The sequence below is a fragment of the Paroedura picta genome, chromosome 3 (assembly GCF_049243985.1).
Source record: "Paroedura picta isolate Pp20150507F chromosome 3, Ppicta_v3.0, whole genome shotgun sequence".
Lineage (NCBI taxonomy): Eukaryota > Metazoa > Chordata > Lepidosauria > Squamata > Gekkonidae > Paroedura > Paroedura picta.
This window is the reverse complement of record NC_135371.1, coordinates 20,113,887-20,132,699: the sequence shown is the minus strand read 5'-3', so window position 1 is coordinate 20,132,699 and position 18,813 is coordinate 20,113,887. Positions and strand designations below refer to the sequence as shown.

The following is an 18,813-nucleotide window of genomic DNA, read 5'->3' as shown; positions in this document are numbered from 1 at the left end:
TTAGAACTAGAAGTTAATCCTTTGGCTCTGAGAAGGCAATTTGAAAAGCAAGGGAAGAAATCCTGCACCAGCCACCACTGGTCGTTGAGCTTGCTGTGAAATAAGGTTGGCTGTCAGTCAGAATATGCCACTCCAGTAATGAAGGTCGAAGAGAGAGAATTCTGGGTGGCTATCAATCTCTTGTGTAAGTGATAGACAGTGATGGAGCTGAGGTGGGTTGTCTGTTTGTATTGTGTTTGTGTAAGGTCAGACAGTGAGACAACAGTAGCTTGGAGTCAGTGAGAAAGTGCAGAGAGAATGTGATTCAGATGGTGCAGGACAGCCTGAAGGTCAGGACTGACAGGATGACAGGCCATCAGAGGAAAGAAACTAACTAGATGTGGTCCAGGGTCCTGCTTCACAAAGACAATCTGGTTATCTGATCAGTGTCAGTGCAGGACAGGAACAAAATGGCTGCTGTTAGAAATACACCTCTAGCTCTACAGTGACCTCTCTGCCATATCATGTGAAATGTCCACCAAGCCAAAAACAAAGAAGAGTTTTTGCACTTTCAGAGTTTTCAAGAATTTTGTTGAGTTTGTAACGATCGTGTTATCTTCCTTTTTGAGACTCCATGCTAGTTTCCCTCCTCAAATATGATAAATGATGGATGACAGATAGATTTAGATTAATAAAGGATATGCTACTGTTACTAATCCTGTTTATGGAATTCCCAAAGAACTCTGGGCACATGTATCTGATTAAAATCCATGCAAGTAACGGACTTGAATTTCTAACAATTCTGAAAACTACAGAAAAGAATTTGCTCATACATGATGCTTACTTAGCAGGGTAAGCCAACCCAAACAGCAGGTCTTGTCCATGAATGATCACTATGGCTACTCAGACAAGGTGCTAAAAATCAAGGTTGTCTTGTAACAATTCATTGATATAGAAATAGATATTTCTATATTTATTGGTTTGTTTTTGCGTTTCTATGCCACCCTTCCCTGGAGGCTCAGAGAGGCTTATAGTATATCATATAGCAAAAAAAAAAATTAAAACATTTCAAATACTTAAAAATAATCATGTTTACATTAAAAACAAACAGAACTCATGACCTTCTCTTCAGTAGGTAGGGAGGGGGTGGGGTGGTTTCATGGTAACACTGAATAGGCATGCAGTTGTTACTTACGTTTATGTAGGAAGACCAGTTCATTGGTGGTCTTTATAGGTCTGCTGGAACAGCTCTGTCTTGCATGCCTTGCAGAATTGTTTTAAGTCCCGCAGGGCCCTGATTTTACTCAGGAGAGTGTTCTACCTGTCTGGTACCAGGGCTGAATTTACCTTCTATGAGGCCAGGGATCTTGAGCAGATTTAGTGCACTGAATCATAGATTGGGGGAGGGAGTGTAATGGATAAGATGGTCCTGCAGGTATTGTCTGTTTCAGGTATTGTTTGAATTCGTAGGGGAGGCAAGATCTCATGCACCATCCTCACTCCATGTGCTTATTTGAAGATTAAAATATAGCCTGCATGTATACAGCTGTATGATGCATTTGGCTGCATCACAATCATAATTCCACATGCACATTCTGGCTTTTAGATAGGTGTGGTGGTCATTAGGGGGACCACGTGAGTGCTTCTACTTCCCTCCACACATTCTAAAACTTTCGAAATGAGTTATCGAGTGTCATCTAGCGAACCTTCTAATGTATGCATAGCTCTGTTCCTCTGCCATTTTCATGGGAGCATAACAGAGCCCGAAAAGAAAAGATCGGGAGAACAATGATTTATTGAACAATTGATTCGCCATTTAAATCCCGCCCCTTCCCTGGCAATCAGGGCTTGGGACAGTTAACAACAGGAATAAAAAAACATAACAAAATATGAAAATTCCATTAATGAATTTAATACACTGGCACTCTGGCATGACAATCAGAAAAGCTGAGTGTAGACTCAGTGCCTTAGTGGAATGCCTGGAGAGATAATTCTGTCGTACAGGCCAGCGGTCCCCAACCTTCATCTGGTCGGGGACTGCCTCCGGGGGTGGGGGAGAGCCAGCTGCCCGGCTGCCGCAGTTGCTCATAAACGCGCATGTGCGTTTTGGCCACCAGGGGGCGCAAACGCACATGTGCGGCAGTTCTGCGCGTGCGCGTTAGCGTCGCTGGTGCGCCGGCTGCTGCGCCGGTTGCCGTGCCGGCCTCTTCCCCCCCCTCTCGCTGCAGGGGGGGAGGCAGGCGCGGCCACTGGCGGCCAGGTATGATGGCCTTTGCGGCCCGGTACCGGGCCGCAGACCGGGGATTGGGGACCCCTGCTACAGGCCACATGAAACTTAGACTGGTCCCACAGGGCATGAGTCTCTTCAGACAGGGCATTCCACCAAATTGGAGCCATGACTGAAAAAGTTTGTGTTCTAATCAAAATTAAATGAGCTACCTGAGGACCAGGCACCACCAGAAGTCCATATGAAGTGATACACAAGCACCACAGGGGGGAGGTTCTTAAACCAATATAAAAAGCAAATATGTCCTTTAAAAATATCCGTCCATCCTTCATATCCTCCCTACATCTTCTCTTTGTGCATGGGAGTTTCCTGTTACCAACCTTTTCATCCTATCAGCAGCTCAGGAGGTGAGCAGAACGATGCTCTGACAGGACAGCGGCCATTCAAAAATTAGTACCTATAATGGTCTCCAGTTATAATGGGCAGCCAAGCACATTCAGCTCATGATGTCAATGGGGAAAAAGAATTAAACACATGCTTAACTCTTCTGTGGAAAATACTGAGACCTAAAAGTGGTGGGATGGTGTCCAGATTACATTCTAAATATGTCTTCCAAATTAGTACAAAGTAAGGAAACTGAAAAAAGCCATGGATCACATAAACAAAGTTGTGTGCTTATGGGAGCTCAATTACTTTATTTATACTAGTTTGGATATCATATTTTTTTGTGTATTTCATACAATATGGTGGTGGAAATTGCTGTCGTGTCACAACCAATTTATGGCAACTATGTTGGGTTTTCAAGGCAAGATATGTTCATAAGTGGTTTGCCATTGCCTACTTCTGCATTACAACCCTGGTATTCCTTGGTGGTCTCCCATACAAATGTTGAACCAGGCCACCCCTGTTCAGCTTCCAAGAGCTTATGAAATTGGGCTAGCCTGGACCATCTAGGTCAAGGTTCACAGAGTAATGGTACTTGTAATTCCAACTCTTCCCATTTCTTATTTTGGCCTGTTTGGGGCACTAAATATATATTAAATTGGTTTGTGCAAAGATCTGGCATATAACAGTCTGACAGAATTAAGATATGTCTGGAACCAAAGCCATTCAAATCAGAAACAGTGTGTCATGGGAAGACCTACATATACAGGGGAAAAGAAAAACTTACTTTGTTCCTTGGTCATAATGATGGGAGGGTGAATGCACCAATATTCACGTATGGCTGCCGTCTGGTTCCTCTTTCACAATCCCCACTTTGCTTGCATGTTCTTGGCCAAGCCTCCAAGGAAACAATGTCTATGAAGCAGTGTCATCTTTATTGTATGGACTTGTTGGGGGAGGGGATGATCTGCTTTTTCCTTGAAATCCAGGCAATGCAAATTCACAAGTACATGTGATGAAAATGTTGGGTGGAAAGTATCCTGGCCTTTCCATAAATGATGTAAGGCTTAAAGCTAGCCTCAGTATTTTTGCACCTTGTGAATTTTCAGTAATTGTAAAGATAGGGCCTCAGTAAGAGGGGAGGGGAACAAATTATTCCAAAAAGCCTATCTATATACAACTTCCCTTATTTGATATGAGTCGTAACATATTATACAAGTCAATTGAAAAGCAGAAAATGATTCCTGCTGCTGGAATTTTCAAGCTGTTATCCCGCTAGCAGATTTATAAGATGGGGCTTCCAGGCTGCCGTTCCTATACCAATTAAACTGGAATTCTTGGATGTAGGGCAGTTTGTCCTATTCATGCCATTTAACCAAAGCAATTGTAAAAATACTAAGAAATACTAACAGTAAAATTTGCAACCAGTAAGTACCACAGTCTGTAGGCCAATAAGCAGAAACAACAATAATCTAAAAAGAGCAACATGAAAACACATCAGTTCAATAGCCACAGTCCAAAAGCAGCAACAGTGGGAGAACCAAAATAATCAGTGAAAGATTAATCACATGTGTTCCTAAAAAGAACAGTCTTAATGTGATGGTGAAAAACCATTAGAGTGAGTTCAAAATGGGCTTCTCACACTCCTGACCCTACTTTGGAGAAGACTCTGTCCTATCTGGCCTCCCAACGAATCACTGCTGGGAGTGACACATGGAGAAAGGCCCCCATGTGTCACTTTCAGACGCAGATTTTAAAGTGCAAGCAGGCTCATGCGGGAATTGGTGGCATGTTAACAATGCAGTCCTATGCAGTATAAGCTCACTGAAATCAATGGGCCTATAATGGAGTAACTTTTAATAGAATTGCACTGTAAATATTCTAGTCCCAAACCACTTAAGACTTTAAAGGTCAAAGCTATCACTTTAAATTGGGCATGGAAAGAAATTGGCAACCAGTACAGTTGGCACAAAATAGGTGTAATAAACTCCATTCAGCTTGCCTTACTTCACACTTGGACTGCTGTATTCTCGTTGTAGCTTCAAGACATTCTTCAAAAAGAGGCCCACAGTCTGGGTATAACTAAATCACAAATGACTGGCTAGGTTATTTATTTTTCAGGAACGACTGCAGCTAACAAACCAGATATGGTTAGAATCATAGAATCATAGAATCACAGAGTTGGAAGGGGCCATACAGGCCATCTAGTCCAACCCCCTGCTCAACGCAGGATCAGCCCTAAGCATCCTAAAGCATCCAAGAAAAGTGTGTATCCAACCTTTGCTTGAAGACTGCCAGTGAGGGGGAGTTCACCACCTCCTTAGGCAGCCTATTCCACTTGATAAATCGCAACTGAGTATCTGGTTGTAATGATGGGACCAGAGGACATGCTCAGACTGTTGTCCTGGCTCTTAAATGACAGTGTCCCTAGATCAAAATTATTCCCTATAAACAGTATTGTCTGGATGAAGTTTTAGTTTGTCTACTCTTGTCTAGTCCATTACAGATCTCATCATTGATTTCAAGTTTCCCTTGTTTCCCTAAAGGTACCATCCACATGTTATTGATACCATGGTCCTGGATGATGTCCTTTACCAACTTCATGCAAATGTTTGACAGCATGAGAGATCAGATAGTACCCTACCGGCTTTGTAGCAATCTCCAAACATCGTATTTGGAGATGTGTTATCACCATTGTAATACAGTGCCCCTCCCAGCAAGGTGACCCAAAGGTGACCCTCCCCCAGCAAGGTGACCCAAAAGGAGGCTATAAGTGTAGTAAAAAAAACACTAACGAAGATTCAGTTCCTCGTCCATTTCTTGGTGTGGGTCATTCACAAGGACTGTCAAGGCATTTTCAGTTCCAAAGCTGGGCTGTAAACCAGATTGAAATGCTCTAAGTCAGGGGTCCCAAACATATTTGGAGCCTGTGGGTACCTTTGAAATTCTGAAACCATTTCAAATTGAGCAGGGGGTTGGACTAGATGGCCTGTATGGCCCCTTCCAACTCTATGATTCTATGAAATTCTAAAACAACATGGTGGATACAACTGCTAAATTGCAGAATGGCTGCTATGGTAGGTGGAGCCACACACAAATGAAGCCCGAGTGTAGAAAACAAGAGCAGTAATATCAAAAATACACTAGAAAAGAGGGGAGTTAGAAAGAGAGAGATTAAAACCAACACAGTGCCAATCACCTGGGAGTACCCAGGAGAGTACCTACTAAACATGAGTCAGGAACCGGGGTTCATGACAGTGGCCACCAAAGCAACAGTGTTTTAATTTGCACAACCTATAAGATCTCCAGTGGACAATAAGATGCCATACATAGTTCTACTTTCTGCAAATACTCGGTACCATATCAAAATAATCAGTGTCATTTTAATAATATCCATTACTGGCATTGCCTGGTTTCTGAATCACAGTGTCTTCCAAGGCACTTGCTGTGGGAAAGGACAGAAAAGAACTAAGGGGTTTGCTTTTATCCAGGTATGCTCTTGCTGTCATGTCGAATTAGATACCTTTCATTAGCTAACCCTAGTTTATTTTATCAAGTTGAATGTCTGCTTATATGGTAATATTTTTCTAAGATGGGAGAATATCAAAGACACCTTTCAAATCTGTGTGAGAACAAAGTCAAAGGGATTAACCCAAAAGAGTACGATAGAAAAATAACATGTATTCATAATTGCATACAAATGTATGCTGTTGCCTAATATATTACTCTTTTGGTAAAAATGACTCTGATATATTTGCTTTAGCAGCATAACTATCCCCTGAGGCTCTCCAGTACAATTAGAAAAGGGCATAGTGGGGGAGGTGGGCCTTCCAGAAAGGAAAAGCGGCCTTAGGACCCCTGGTCCTAATTATAATTTATAATTAACCCTGTGATTTGCACAAAGTAATCTAAAGAATGGATTGCTTTTGCCTTCCTATTATGGTTGCACTGTACAATTTAGAAGATTTTTCTAGGCTTGTTAACATTAGTTCTAAAATCAGTCAAAGCACAGACTAAATATGGGCAAGAAAAGTAAAGATTCCCATATGCAATATGTTGTATTATTATTTAAATATCAACAATCCAGCTACTTTAAGAATTTGAAACCAATGGAAAATGAACGTTTTCCTGGCACAATTTCTGTACTTCCTTCCTCCCACCTCAATCTATACTGTGCCCTACTAATTTATCTGGCAGGATCCAACAAGTATCAAAAGGAAAAAATCTGCTACCATTCAGTTCTGAGTTATTTCCAATTCTGTAGGTTGACCTAAATTCATATAGAGATGCATGCAGTGTACGTGTCTGTAATTCTTTGTGTGACTGCACTGAGATTTACAGATAAAATAAATCCTACATTTGCACAATAAGGGCTCATTTGCAGCAGAAAGGTACGATTCCACATATAAGGCAAAGATTCACCTCTTTATGGCTGCATTATGAAGAAAAATCTTAACAGGGGCAAAAATCTGCAGTTGATTCCTCTGATTTCTCCTTTTTTCCTAATGCTTTCCAATAATGTTCCATTCACTTCCATTGATTTCCCGCTGTAAAATAATAATAAATTGTAAGACCACTCTAGAAAGCACATTTGAAAAAGGGTACATCTATCTATCTATATCTCTGAACATTTAATGTGCTTCTCAGTGACAATGACTACATTTCCCTACAAGGATATACAAGCAGTACTGCACTTTTAATTTATGTTTATATAATCACAGTGTAGTCTGCAGATTTGCAGTTAATTAATGAACCCGTGCTTCAGCTTCTGGGGAGATGAGCAACAAAATTAACATAACTTGTAAATTCGGAAGATGTGCAGCTGGGTGATAATATTTGAAATTTGACAAAAAACATTGGAAGTATTATTATTTGTGACATGGCTAAAGACGGGGGTTTGTGAGGAGAGTAAAGATGACAGAACTGGTGCTAACCACTGTGACAAGAACTTGAAAAGCAGCCGACGTGACATCTTTCCTATCATGCTGCCGAAAATGTCAACTTTGTGAAGGACAGTGAGAAAATGGTTTGCCGAATGTTTGAAAGGTAGATTCAAGAGATGCTCGTCATGTCAGATGTAATATAGTCCACAGCTGTTTGAAAAAGGAAGTCCTTGCAGTTGTGATGGCTCTTAGTTGGCAGGCCCTTCCAGACATCCAAGCTGCTCCAAAAATGGCTACAGTTGACCTGTGGATTGTCTCAAGTTTGTCACTGCATGATACACAGGAGTCTTTTTAGTATTTCTATATTACTATCATTAATCTGCTTTACTAATGCAAATAAATTTAGATAACAGTAACTTCAGAAAAAGGATATTGGACAGAATGTCCTACGGTTTATTATTGTACCTAGTATTGTGAATGTGGTATTAAAAATACACTGTTTCCTCAGAGTTATATAAAAAGGTAAAGGTATCCCCTGTGCTAGTACCGGGTCATGTCTGACCCTTGGGGTGACGCCCTCCAGCGTTTTCATGCCAGACTCAATACGGGGTGGTTTGCCAGTGCCTTCCCCAGTCATTACCGTTTACCCCCCAACAAACTGGGTACTCATTTTAGTTATGAAAAAATTGTGTTTGGTTTAAGAGGAGAGCAGTAGTAATCAAATGGAATATTCTATGCATTTAAGTTGTTACTGCTCAGAATGATGGCTTTCCCTGGAAGTGATGTCTCAGCAGTGGTGCACCTCATGTTGCTGCTTCCTTAGACACCCATTGATTATGTAGCCATGCCTGTCAATCCTACAGCTCAGTTGAAATAAATAGGCCCTGACTACCCATTAAAAGTTCTCTAAGGACATCCCCATATCTGGTGGAGAGGTATGTTTTCAAATTCCATGTAACCCAAACTTGGGTGGGCCAGATTCAGATCAGGACCATAGTGTACATAGAGTAGGGTTCAGCTCTTGCCCTCATGATGTTTTCCTGACTTGAAGCAGTGGTGCTCTTTGTCACACCATGTGTGTGTTTCTGTGCGGAATTACTGATGAACTACATGCTATGTTTCTACAGTGGGGCAAATGGCCCCCAGACTGTTTCTTATCAGGTGGATGGTATGTGCCATGTGCTATAGTCCAAATCCAAATTAGGCCCATATGCAACTAGAAAGCATACCCCAGGCCAGAGATGTCTAATACATAGTTACTCCCTAGCTCAACAGGAATGAATTGTTTGGGTAGAGTGTATGTATCCAAATGTTAGCTATAAACTAGCACTACATTCAGTGTCTGGATAGATTTTTTTGAGGGTACACCACATGAGTTTTGAAGTTAACTATTATAAATTCAACAGGGTTGCTGCTTACCAGCAACTTTTTTATCTTCCACTCCTCATTATTCTCAGCCTGGGGGTTGGGACCCCTTTGGGGGTCAAACAACCCTTTCACAGGGGTCATGGCAGGGCAAGCAGGAGGGGGCACTACCATTGTTGCCGCTCCTCCTGCAGGCACCTGCGCTCAGCTGCCAGCTGCTCCGGAAATGCCTCCAGTGCAGCACATTCTCCCGCCAGGCACTCCAGGTGGCAGAGCAGGTTGGCAGAGCAAGAGGCAGAACTGAATTGAGACACTCCAGAAAAAAACCAATTTATATACAATCATGAACAGTGGATCTTCACACCATTGGTCAGTTTCAGTTTAATTTCTGTGAAAGAACACTTGCATAGTTTTATGGTTGGGGGTTCACCACAACATGAGGAACTGTATTAAAGGGTCGCGTCATTAGGAACGTTGGGAACCACTGCTCTATAGTTTCCTACTTCATGATCTTCTGTTGGTTCCATTACATTGTAATTTTTATAGGAGTCTAAATATTCATAATTAGAACAATTTTTAGGAAATAAGGGAGAAAAAAAGGAAAGTGCCATGTGGACTAGTATGTGTTTGGACAGCTATAGCCTGTAGAAGGTAGTGCTGGCAGATTGCAGCTTGTCCTCATGGTATTTATGCTAGAGTCACACTGGGACCCATCTTGTCTCCCATACTCATGAAATCATTGTTGAGAGATAGTCTGGGGATTTGGAGTTTGGTGCCACCAATATGTGGATGATATGCTATTTCTCCTTATTGGCTAAGTCAGGTGGGTCTGTGGACATTCTGAACAATCATCTGCGGAAGTTAATGGGATTGATAAAGAACAATAGCCTGAATCCAGGTGAAACTGAAGTACTGTTGGTTAATTACAGAACTGGGAGTTAGTTTATTCTGGAGAAGGTTGCACTCTTCTTCAACTCTTCTTAAATTAACTGGTACTCATATCTGGGGATGCTGCCGGAAGCGCAGGTTTCCTTTGTGGTATAGCATCTTTTACCAGGCTTCGACTGCTAAAGGCAGCTTTAGCATGATTTGACCACAGTGATCCATGCTCTAATCACACACAGTGTCTGGTAACATTTGAAAACTGTTCAGAAAATGCCCTTGGTCTAACATGTGACAGCCCTATTTTTGTCAGGAAATGGATACAGGGATCCTGAATGATTATATACTGACTGTCCTATTTCAAGGTACTCACAAGACTAAAATTGACTAATAGATACAGAGTCAGAGTTAAAATTATTAGTACAACACAATTTGTTTACACTAATCTTCTTAGTGACAAGAGCAACTCTGTTAAATTAAGGCACTCTAAGCACTGCACAGTGGTTCCTGGGAAGCTGCCCCTCACCCCTTAACTGAAAACATCCTAGAGGTATGCCTAAATCTGAACTTGATGAGGCCAGGTATGGAATAGGCAGGCTTTCGTACCACCTGGAAGGGTACTTACCTTCTCCCCCAGTTTACATCTAATTGTCATAGCCGGGAACAGAAGATTGGAGACTAGAGGCCTAATATGGGATTATGTGTTGGCCATCTGTGTTGTTTTTATTTGTTTTATTGTATTTTGTATTTTATATATTGTGAGCCACCACAAGCCAGCTTGGCTGGGAGTGGCAGGATAAAAGTCTAATAAATAAATAAATAAATAATCCCTACTTTTTAAAAAAGGGAATTTTAAACATCCCTAAAACAGAAGTGATCATGCACCTGTGTGCACACAGCAACTGGAAAAAAAGAATTCCAGTAGCACTCTTGCATGAACATTGCCATTATTGGACTACCTAGCAACCCTATATAACCAGTTTCTAAAAACAAAATCAAGGAAGCAACTGCAAGGGAAGAGGAGGAAAGCAATAGCAGCAGGAGGGTTGAGAGGGAGGGACAGGAAAGTAGAGAAGGCAGGGTGTAGGAAGAAAGTAGCAGCAGTAATCTTTAGGGACAATGGATTTGCCAGCCGGGGAGTCCTTGTTGATCATGTTTTGTTCAGCCAGTTCAACAGTAGCTGCACAGGCTGTCTATATGCTATCCTTAAAATTCTTGATGGCCTAGAGGCAACATTTTACAAATAGAATCTTCTTTATGAACTCTTATTTTGTCAAGGTTTACTTTATCTTCACTATGTGGACTGAGCAGTAATCTTTGCTGTAATCAATCACTCAAATTCCTGTAATGTCCATCCTATTAAAGTATGAAGTAGATTGTTCTGTGTTTTCTTTTTGAAAGTTCTGTGAGACTTATTCATTTAGGGTTACACCTGGATGGGAGACTGTCTTTTATTTTCTATGAATTAGGAAGCATGATGCAGCTTCTAATCTGGCGAACCAGGTTTGTCCCCACTCCTCTATATGCAGCTAGCTGGGTGACCTTGGGCTCACCACAGCACTGATAAAGCTGTTTTCACAGAGCAGTCCTGTCAGAAGCTCTCTCAGCATCACCTACCTCACAGGGTTGTGGGGAGAGGAAGAGAAGGCAATTGTAAGCCATGGAGACTCCCTTAGGCAGTGAAAAGCGGGGTATAAAAACCAATTCATCTCACATTGTTAGGTCTCATTTATGGTTTTATATACTGCTGCTGTTGAGTTCTGAGACAGAAGTTTGTAATCAAGAACACAATGGTCTTTCTGCTTCCCCAAACTCATTAAGACCTCGGTCAAAATTTCCCAAGCAAACTTGTGGTAGAAAGAGCAGTTCAGGTGGCAGCCCTGTAGGAAAGAGACATTCAGAAGAAATCTATCAAAGTACTAAACAGGATTGACCTTGCTTATCTTCCAAGAGCTGATGAGACTAGGCCGTCCTTGTGAGATTACTTTTGCCTTGTAAAATCACTGCTACTTTGCTGGACTGAAGAACCCTTGATCAAGAAGGGTCTAATCTATAGGCCTTGCTGTATTTCCAGATCAGTCCCAGAACTCCATGGAAACAGCTGGTTCTGAGACCACTGTAGAATTGGCCCCACCCCCAGAAGAAGGCACTGTTTTACTGTTGATTGTAATGGGTCAAGATCTTTTCCTTATTCCTATACTGGACATATTGCTGTGGTTCCTTTTAAGAAAAAGATGGCAATATAAGCTTCTACAATGATCTTAAACTGGGGCAAAAACTCCACATTTAAGCAATGCAGGAAAACACTTCAAAGGTTATTACTGCAATCAAGAAAAATTCACACATTTAGTTTAATAATAGTTCGACAAAATGAGATAGGCCACTACCCATGATCGGCTTATCAACTCCCGTCCTGGATTCCCTCTTGTTGGGTAATTGCCTGACATGTTAGAAAGGCAGTGATCTATGATAACTGTACTACTAGTGTTAACAGTTTCACACGTTCGAGTTATCAAATGATAGCTGTAATTATCACATGAATAACCTAACTTGCATATTTGCAGGCATTTGTCTTTCAGAACCTTTGAATTGATTCTTCTTGGATCTTAGGTTCCTGGCCTTTATCATTGTTTGAAATATTTTAGTAAAATAGGACTCTTGCAAAATAAAGTCGTGGTGGATGAGAAAGTTAGTTGTGTCCACAACGATTCTTTGTGAGCAGAGGGTCATCTGACTGTTGGTCTGTCTCCCAGAAAGTAAGATGTGGCCCCCTACTTGGCCCTTTGAAGACTATGACAATAAACATGAGTTGACTTCAAACTGTTTGCTCTCTTATTTTTTTATCATTAAGCAACATGGGAATGCTTACCTGTGAATGGTAAAGGTTTCTGGAAAATACAGTTTGAATTGTTCCAATTTTCTTGGTAACTAAATATTTACAATTAAAAAACTTGCTCATTTTACATATGCTATATGTCTCATGTAATTAATCAAAATAAGGTCAAAATAATACATTTGGTATTGTTTAAAATATACTCCTAACAGAAATGCATATTGAATTTAAATGTGAGCACCATAAAGTAATCTAAATGTGTGGGCTACAGCCCCACCCACAACTTAATGACTCTCTGGTGTGAATGATACATGTGGAAGATTAGTGACCAGGTAATCACAATTTCAGCCATGTATTATGTGAGTGTGATTAAATTCATGCTATCATTTTAACTTAAAAGAATTAAAGAATCAGAGAAATTTAACGTCTTTCTTTGAAATCAGTGAGTTTTTAACCATGTTTAATATCAAGGGATAATATTGATTATGTTTTGAGATTTCTGCTTCTTTCAGTGAAATATTGACTTTAGAGATCATAATTAAATAAAAATCTTAGGAGAGTTTTGATTCTTTTAAAGGAAAATAAAGCTTACCCATTAACCCCTGACAGGAGGTTCATTAGAAGCTTTGTAATCCATTGCCAAGCCTTGTAGGAAGGCAAACTAGACTAGTGCTAAGGATTTACAAAGTTTAATCCAAAGGCCACTTAAAGGAGCATTTACTCAATTATAAGTTAGTCTATAAAATAGATAAGACTTTGCTGATGCAAACTGCATGGTAATTCACAAATCTGTATACTTATGGGTCATCAGCATTAGAAATTAGTACTGCCAATTGTCTGGCTTATGGACTCCATTTCTAGAATGAGTTGTTTGTTGCCCACTTTAGTATTATATGTATTATGTAACAAAATGAAATTGCTTTCCTTTCTCACTGTTGTCATGACTGCACATCAAACATTTGATAAATCAGTAATTAGTCACAATAATACTATGATATGTACAAACATATGTATATGGATGTAAAATTTTCTGACATGCTTGGGTCCTCCTTATACCTTTTAATTTATTGAGCTAGGATGATTATATTTCACTTTTCTGCCATTTACAATGGAAACTCAAGACAATTTACGACAGGAAAAAAAACTCAGATAAAGAAGGGGGAGTAGGGGGAGGAAGGCTTACCTCTTGTGCTTTGTTTGCAGACTGAATAAAACCAGACAGCCTTATTCAAAATCCTTCTCATAAAGCAATACTTGGGTATTTCTGAGAGTTTCTCACAAAGCTTCCTTGCTAGAATGCTTTTAGAAGTTGACTTTTACAAAATCAGTTTTCTGAAACATACAAGTAGTATCCTTATGGTCAAGGAGGTGGACAGAGACATGTTTTCCAATGAGACAAAGGTAAACCTAAACCTAAAATCTCTAGGTTGATTAGAATCTGAACCAAAAATCAAAAAGTGATAACCAGTTCAAAATAAATGATTAATTAGTGAGGCACCTATGAGGGCTGCTGAGTGCTCCTTTCTGTTCCACCTGTGTTTAGAGAAGCTATGGTATTTCCTCACTCTGACCAAGATCACCTGATCTAGGCGGACACTAAGTAGGGCTTGCCCATAATTAATATTTGGATGGGGGACCATCAAGGAATGTCCAAGCTGCTATGCAGAGTAAGGTTGCCAGCTCTGAGTGTGGAAATAACTGGAGATTTTGAGGCATGGTTTAAGGAGGGATGGGACCTTGTACAGTCCACTCTCCAAAGCATCCAATTTCTCTAGGTGACGTTATCTTGACTGTTTAGAGATCAACTGTAATAGTGGAAGATATCCAGATGCCACCTGGAGATGATGCAGAATGAAGACGGTGGCAAACCATCTCAGTCTCTTGCCTTGAAAACCATACATCTGTAAACCATGTTGGTCAGAGATCTGTAAACCATCTCTGACCAACATCTAAGGAGAGATGTGGTAAAAACTGGCCCCATGTATCTGGTTCCCATTTCAAACTGAGCTCCCTTTCTTTCCTTTTTCGCAGCACTGTGTTGCAAGAAAACAGTGTGATAGTATTCTTTATGAAATATTGGTATAACAGTTCAAAACCAGTTCAAAGTGTCTGAACAGTTTGCCAAAGCACTTTCTAAAGGCAGTGTCTCAACCAGAAATAAGCCAGAGACCAAAATGAACCTGAACCTTCAGTCACTTGTCGGCCCTGGCGAGCACCTTCAAGATATACCAGGGGACAGGCAATGGTGAACCATCTCCAAACATCTCTTGCCTGGCAGCCTGACCATTGGCTATATTACACACATGCCATATGATAAATAATAAATGATGTTAACAAGTTATTTATGGAGATGAGTATCTCCTGTTTTTATACAACAGCTTCTTATATACTGAAAATATGAAAGCGGAGGTAAATCTGGACATATAAGAGACTGGAGATCTTCCAAATCTTCAGTTTTGAGTTTTGTCATTGTTTTTATCAACATCATCTATGCCAGGGATTCTGCAGGAGCCACTGAGGTGTTCCACAGCTTGGGGGAGAGATGCTGTTGTTGTTGTTGTTGTTGTTGTTGTTATTTTAAAAACATTTGTAATTAAGATTATTCCCCTTATATGGGCAGGTTGACTCATCCCCTCCCAAAGTAGCCAGAGGTACACCTGAAGGAGTTTTGAAGGAGAGGGGTCCCAGACATTCAAACCTTTACCAGCTGTGGTTCCTCTCACTTCCTGTCAACTTGTGTCCCTGGCCACTTGTCAAGCAGTTTAATGTTTTTATTTTCACTTGGGAGGGTGGCAGAGGCATCTGACTTGACCTAGTGCCTGACCATGGCTTCAGGGCTTGGGGAGCAGCAGAGGGTTGTGCCCTGAAGCCAGAAAAAAAAATTCAGGGGTGTCTACGCAGTCAATGAGCTAATAGATGACTGACACAGCTGGCTCTCTGAAGCCTTTGATGAGCTTGCCCCCCCCCCCCTGACTCCCTATCATCTCCCATCCAAAGCCAGCTCCTTAGTACACATTGAAGCTGTGCAAGTGGAAGTATGAGCTGAGAAGGCTAGAGAAGGTCTGGAGGAAAAGTACCGAGAATATCTTATAAGAAGCTTATGAATGCTTATGAGATAGTGATGAAGGGCACTAAGAAGGAATTCTATGCAGCCTCCATTGCCTCTGTGACCTCATGCCTGGCAGTCATTTAAAACAACTAGATCATTGGCATCTGTAGGATTGTACTAAATTTGTTATCAGCTGTTAGGTTTTTGCAAGTCATTTCATAAAGAAAATCTGGCAACTCCACCAGGATCTTTTCTTTAGGTTGACGCAACAAGTGAACTAGAGGCCCTGCGTCCATCCCAGAGTCCTATTTTCAACCACCTCCTTGGCTGAAGTAGACAAGACCCTAGTAGCAGTCCAGGTGACCACATATCCTCTTGACCCATGTCCCTCATGACCTGTTGAAGCCAGCAATGAGGAGATCCAGTACCTTTTCTGGGACACTGTCAACTTGAGAGAGATCAAACCTGGAGAGACTGAAAGAGTCTGTGGTGTGGCCTTTATTGGGGGGGGGAATCACCCAACAAGGATTCTCGCCTCTTATGTGGAACATCGACATAAGTCAAGAATCCTTGCGCCATGCCCCCTCTCTCCTCCCCCCACCTCCCCTCCTTACCTGCTGGCATGTCTTCTGGTGGGGGCTGGGCCAGCCCAGCACAATGCACCACTGTGCATTGCTGTGCTGGCCCCACCCCCACCAGTCTCCCAAAGCTGCCCCCACTCTCCAGAGAATGGGAGTGGCCTCGGAGGCACAGCAGAGACAGCCCCAACCTAGTGACGCACAGCGTTTTTCAGGCCCCAGGGTGATAGAATGCACTCCCAGTAGAGATCAGTGCCCCAGATCAGTTCTACAGGGCCTGCAAAAGCTATTCCACCAGGCCTAAAATAACATCCACCAAAAATGGTTCGGCCTTACCACTGAGGACAGGAGGAGAGCAGAGGTACTGGCTCCTAGCCCCCACTACCCCTCATCTGGGTTTTAGTTGGGTGCTTCAGTAATTATTGTAACTGCTTAAAAAAAGTTTTTAATCTGTATGTGATTTTATTGTTGTTACCTGCTCTGAGTGATGTGGAAGGGTGGTATATAAATAAAAATGGATGATGGTGATGGTCTGTTCTCTAGTTAAGGTAACTTTTGTATATGGGGTAGTGATATCAATGGTGCACTGTTCATTCATGTAAAAAAGGCTACCCTGAAATGACTGTTTCAAGAGGGGTAAGCCTATACATGTAAATAATATAAATCAAAATCAATGTCACCAAAATAAAGGTAAAGGTAAAGGTATCCCCTGTGCAAGCACCGAGTCATGTCTGACCCTTGGGGTGACGCCCTCTAGCGTTTTCATGGCAGACTCAATACGGGGTGGTTTGCCAGTGCCTTCCCCAGTCATGACCGTTTACCCCCCAGCAAGCTGGGTACTCATTTTACCGACCTCGGAAGGATGGAAGGCTGAGTCAACCTTGAGCCGGCTGCTGGGATCGAACTCCCAGCCTTATGGGCAAAGCTTTCAGACGGCTGCCTTACCACTCTGCGCCACAAGAGGCTCATGGTCACCAAAATATATTAGCCCTATTCCCAAATTACTGTCAACACATGTACAGTCCATGAACAGTGTATACTTGATTATTCCTTATATGTGTGTTGAATAACTCATGTTAGAGTACAACTGAACAGGTGATACCAACCCCACATTTATCCAAGTACTCCTGTTTTCATTAATGTATTGGTTTTTTTTTACAAACAGATGTATGTAGGCACAAGCAGGATATACATGTGTTCGCTAGCATGCAAACAAGGTTAGGCTGAGAATAATTTTGTTCTTCCTGTAGAAATTAAGAAATGCTATTATTTTGCTACATTAGCAGGACGAAATGGTCATTTTTTACAAATAACTCTTCAGATGTACACTTTTTTCATTGTATCATCTCTTACCAGTGACCCTAACATATGGTTTTGCCATTGGTTTTATTAATCCAGTCTGTGTATCAGTTAAGCGAATTTGTGCTTAACTTGCTTATAGATGACAGGGATTCCTCTACTGTAATATTTTTATTTGCCTGTACAATGAACTATATTGATGGCATATTTTAATGTGTTGTAAACGACTTCAGGTTCTTTTTATAACAAAAGTGCTGCATATGTATTTATTAAACAAATACAAATCCTGTGGGGTGTCCAAAATGGTTTTGAAAATTTGACATTCATATAGATAAAAAATGAGCCTCTTGTGGCGCAGGGTGGTAAGGCAGCCGACATGCTGTCTGAAGCTCTGACCATGAGGCTGGGAGTTCGATCCCAGCAGCCGGCTTAAGGTTGACTCAGCCTTCCATCCTTCCGAGGTCGGTAAAATGAGTACCCAGCTTGCTGCTGGGGGGTAAACGGTAATGACTGGGGAAGGCACTGGCAAACCACCCCATATTGAGTCTGCCAAGAGCGTCACCCCAAGGGTCAGACATGACTCGGTGCTTGCACAGGGGATACCTTTACCTTTATAGATAATAAATCTATAATTTACTCAATGCTGAGCTAACAGTTACCTCTGCCTAGTTACTTCTGAGTAAAGTTAGAGAATGCAGTGTAAATGCACAATAACATCTAACCAGGACTGCCAAATAGATGAATGTTTGGGAAAGTGTATGCGTAATTTTGAATGGAATGGAGCAAACCCTACTTGGAGCTTTTCATGAAAAAAAGAGCCTTGCAGAAATTTGGTGTGAAGCTCCTGAATTCATCTAATAAGAGTTTTGGCATATTTGAGATTTGAAGACTATTTTTACTTGTATAATAAATGTCATTATAATTAGGATCAAAAGTGCCCCTTGCATTCTTTTTAAATCCTCCAATTTACAGAGCAGATAGTTTGTGAAGGTCATGAGGTAAAATATGAATTATTAATGCCCTTCTCCTTTTCAGGCCTGACGGAATCGGAACTGTAACAGTAGAAGAGAAGGAACGGTTTGAAGAAATCAAAGAGAGGCTGCGATTGTTACTGGAAAATCAGATTACACATTTTAGGTAATGATTGATGTTTTATTATCTTGCATAAATACTAAGCAGAACTTGCAGTATATCATAAATAATAAGCAGAACTTGCAGTATAGACAGTATAATCAAGTAATATTCTTATTTGTAAACTTTTAGCTTTTCTTTACTTACCTGCTGATTGTCTACCCTGGATATTTCAACTGCTACACCAGACTTTTATACTATGG

At 41.1% G+C, this 18,813-nt stretch overlaps 1 protein-coding gene across 22 annotated transcripts in view; it reads left to right on the top strand.

Annotated features, from left to right (window-relative positions):
* Positions 1-18,813, top strand: part of CADPS (calcium dependent secretion activator) — a 438,674-nt gene that overhangs the window by 282,589 nt on the left and 137,272 nt on the right. For all 22 annotated transcript variants that reach the window (XM_077325020.1, XM_077325018.1, XM_077325022.1 and 19 more), the window contains one exon: positions 18,515-18,616. In XM_077325020.1, coding sequence (XP_077181135.1) covers positions 18,515-18,616 — 102 coding nt within the window. The remainder of the gene's footprint in view (positions 1-18,514; positions 18,617-18,813) is intronic.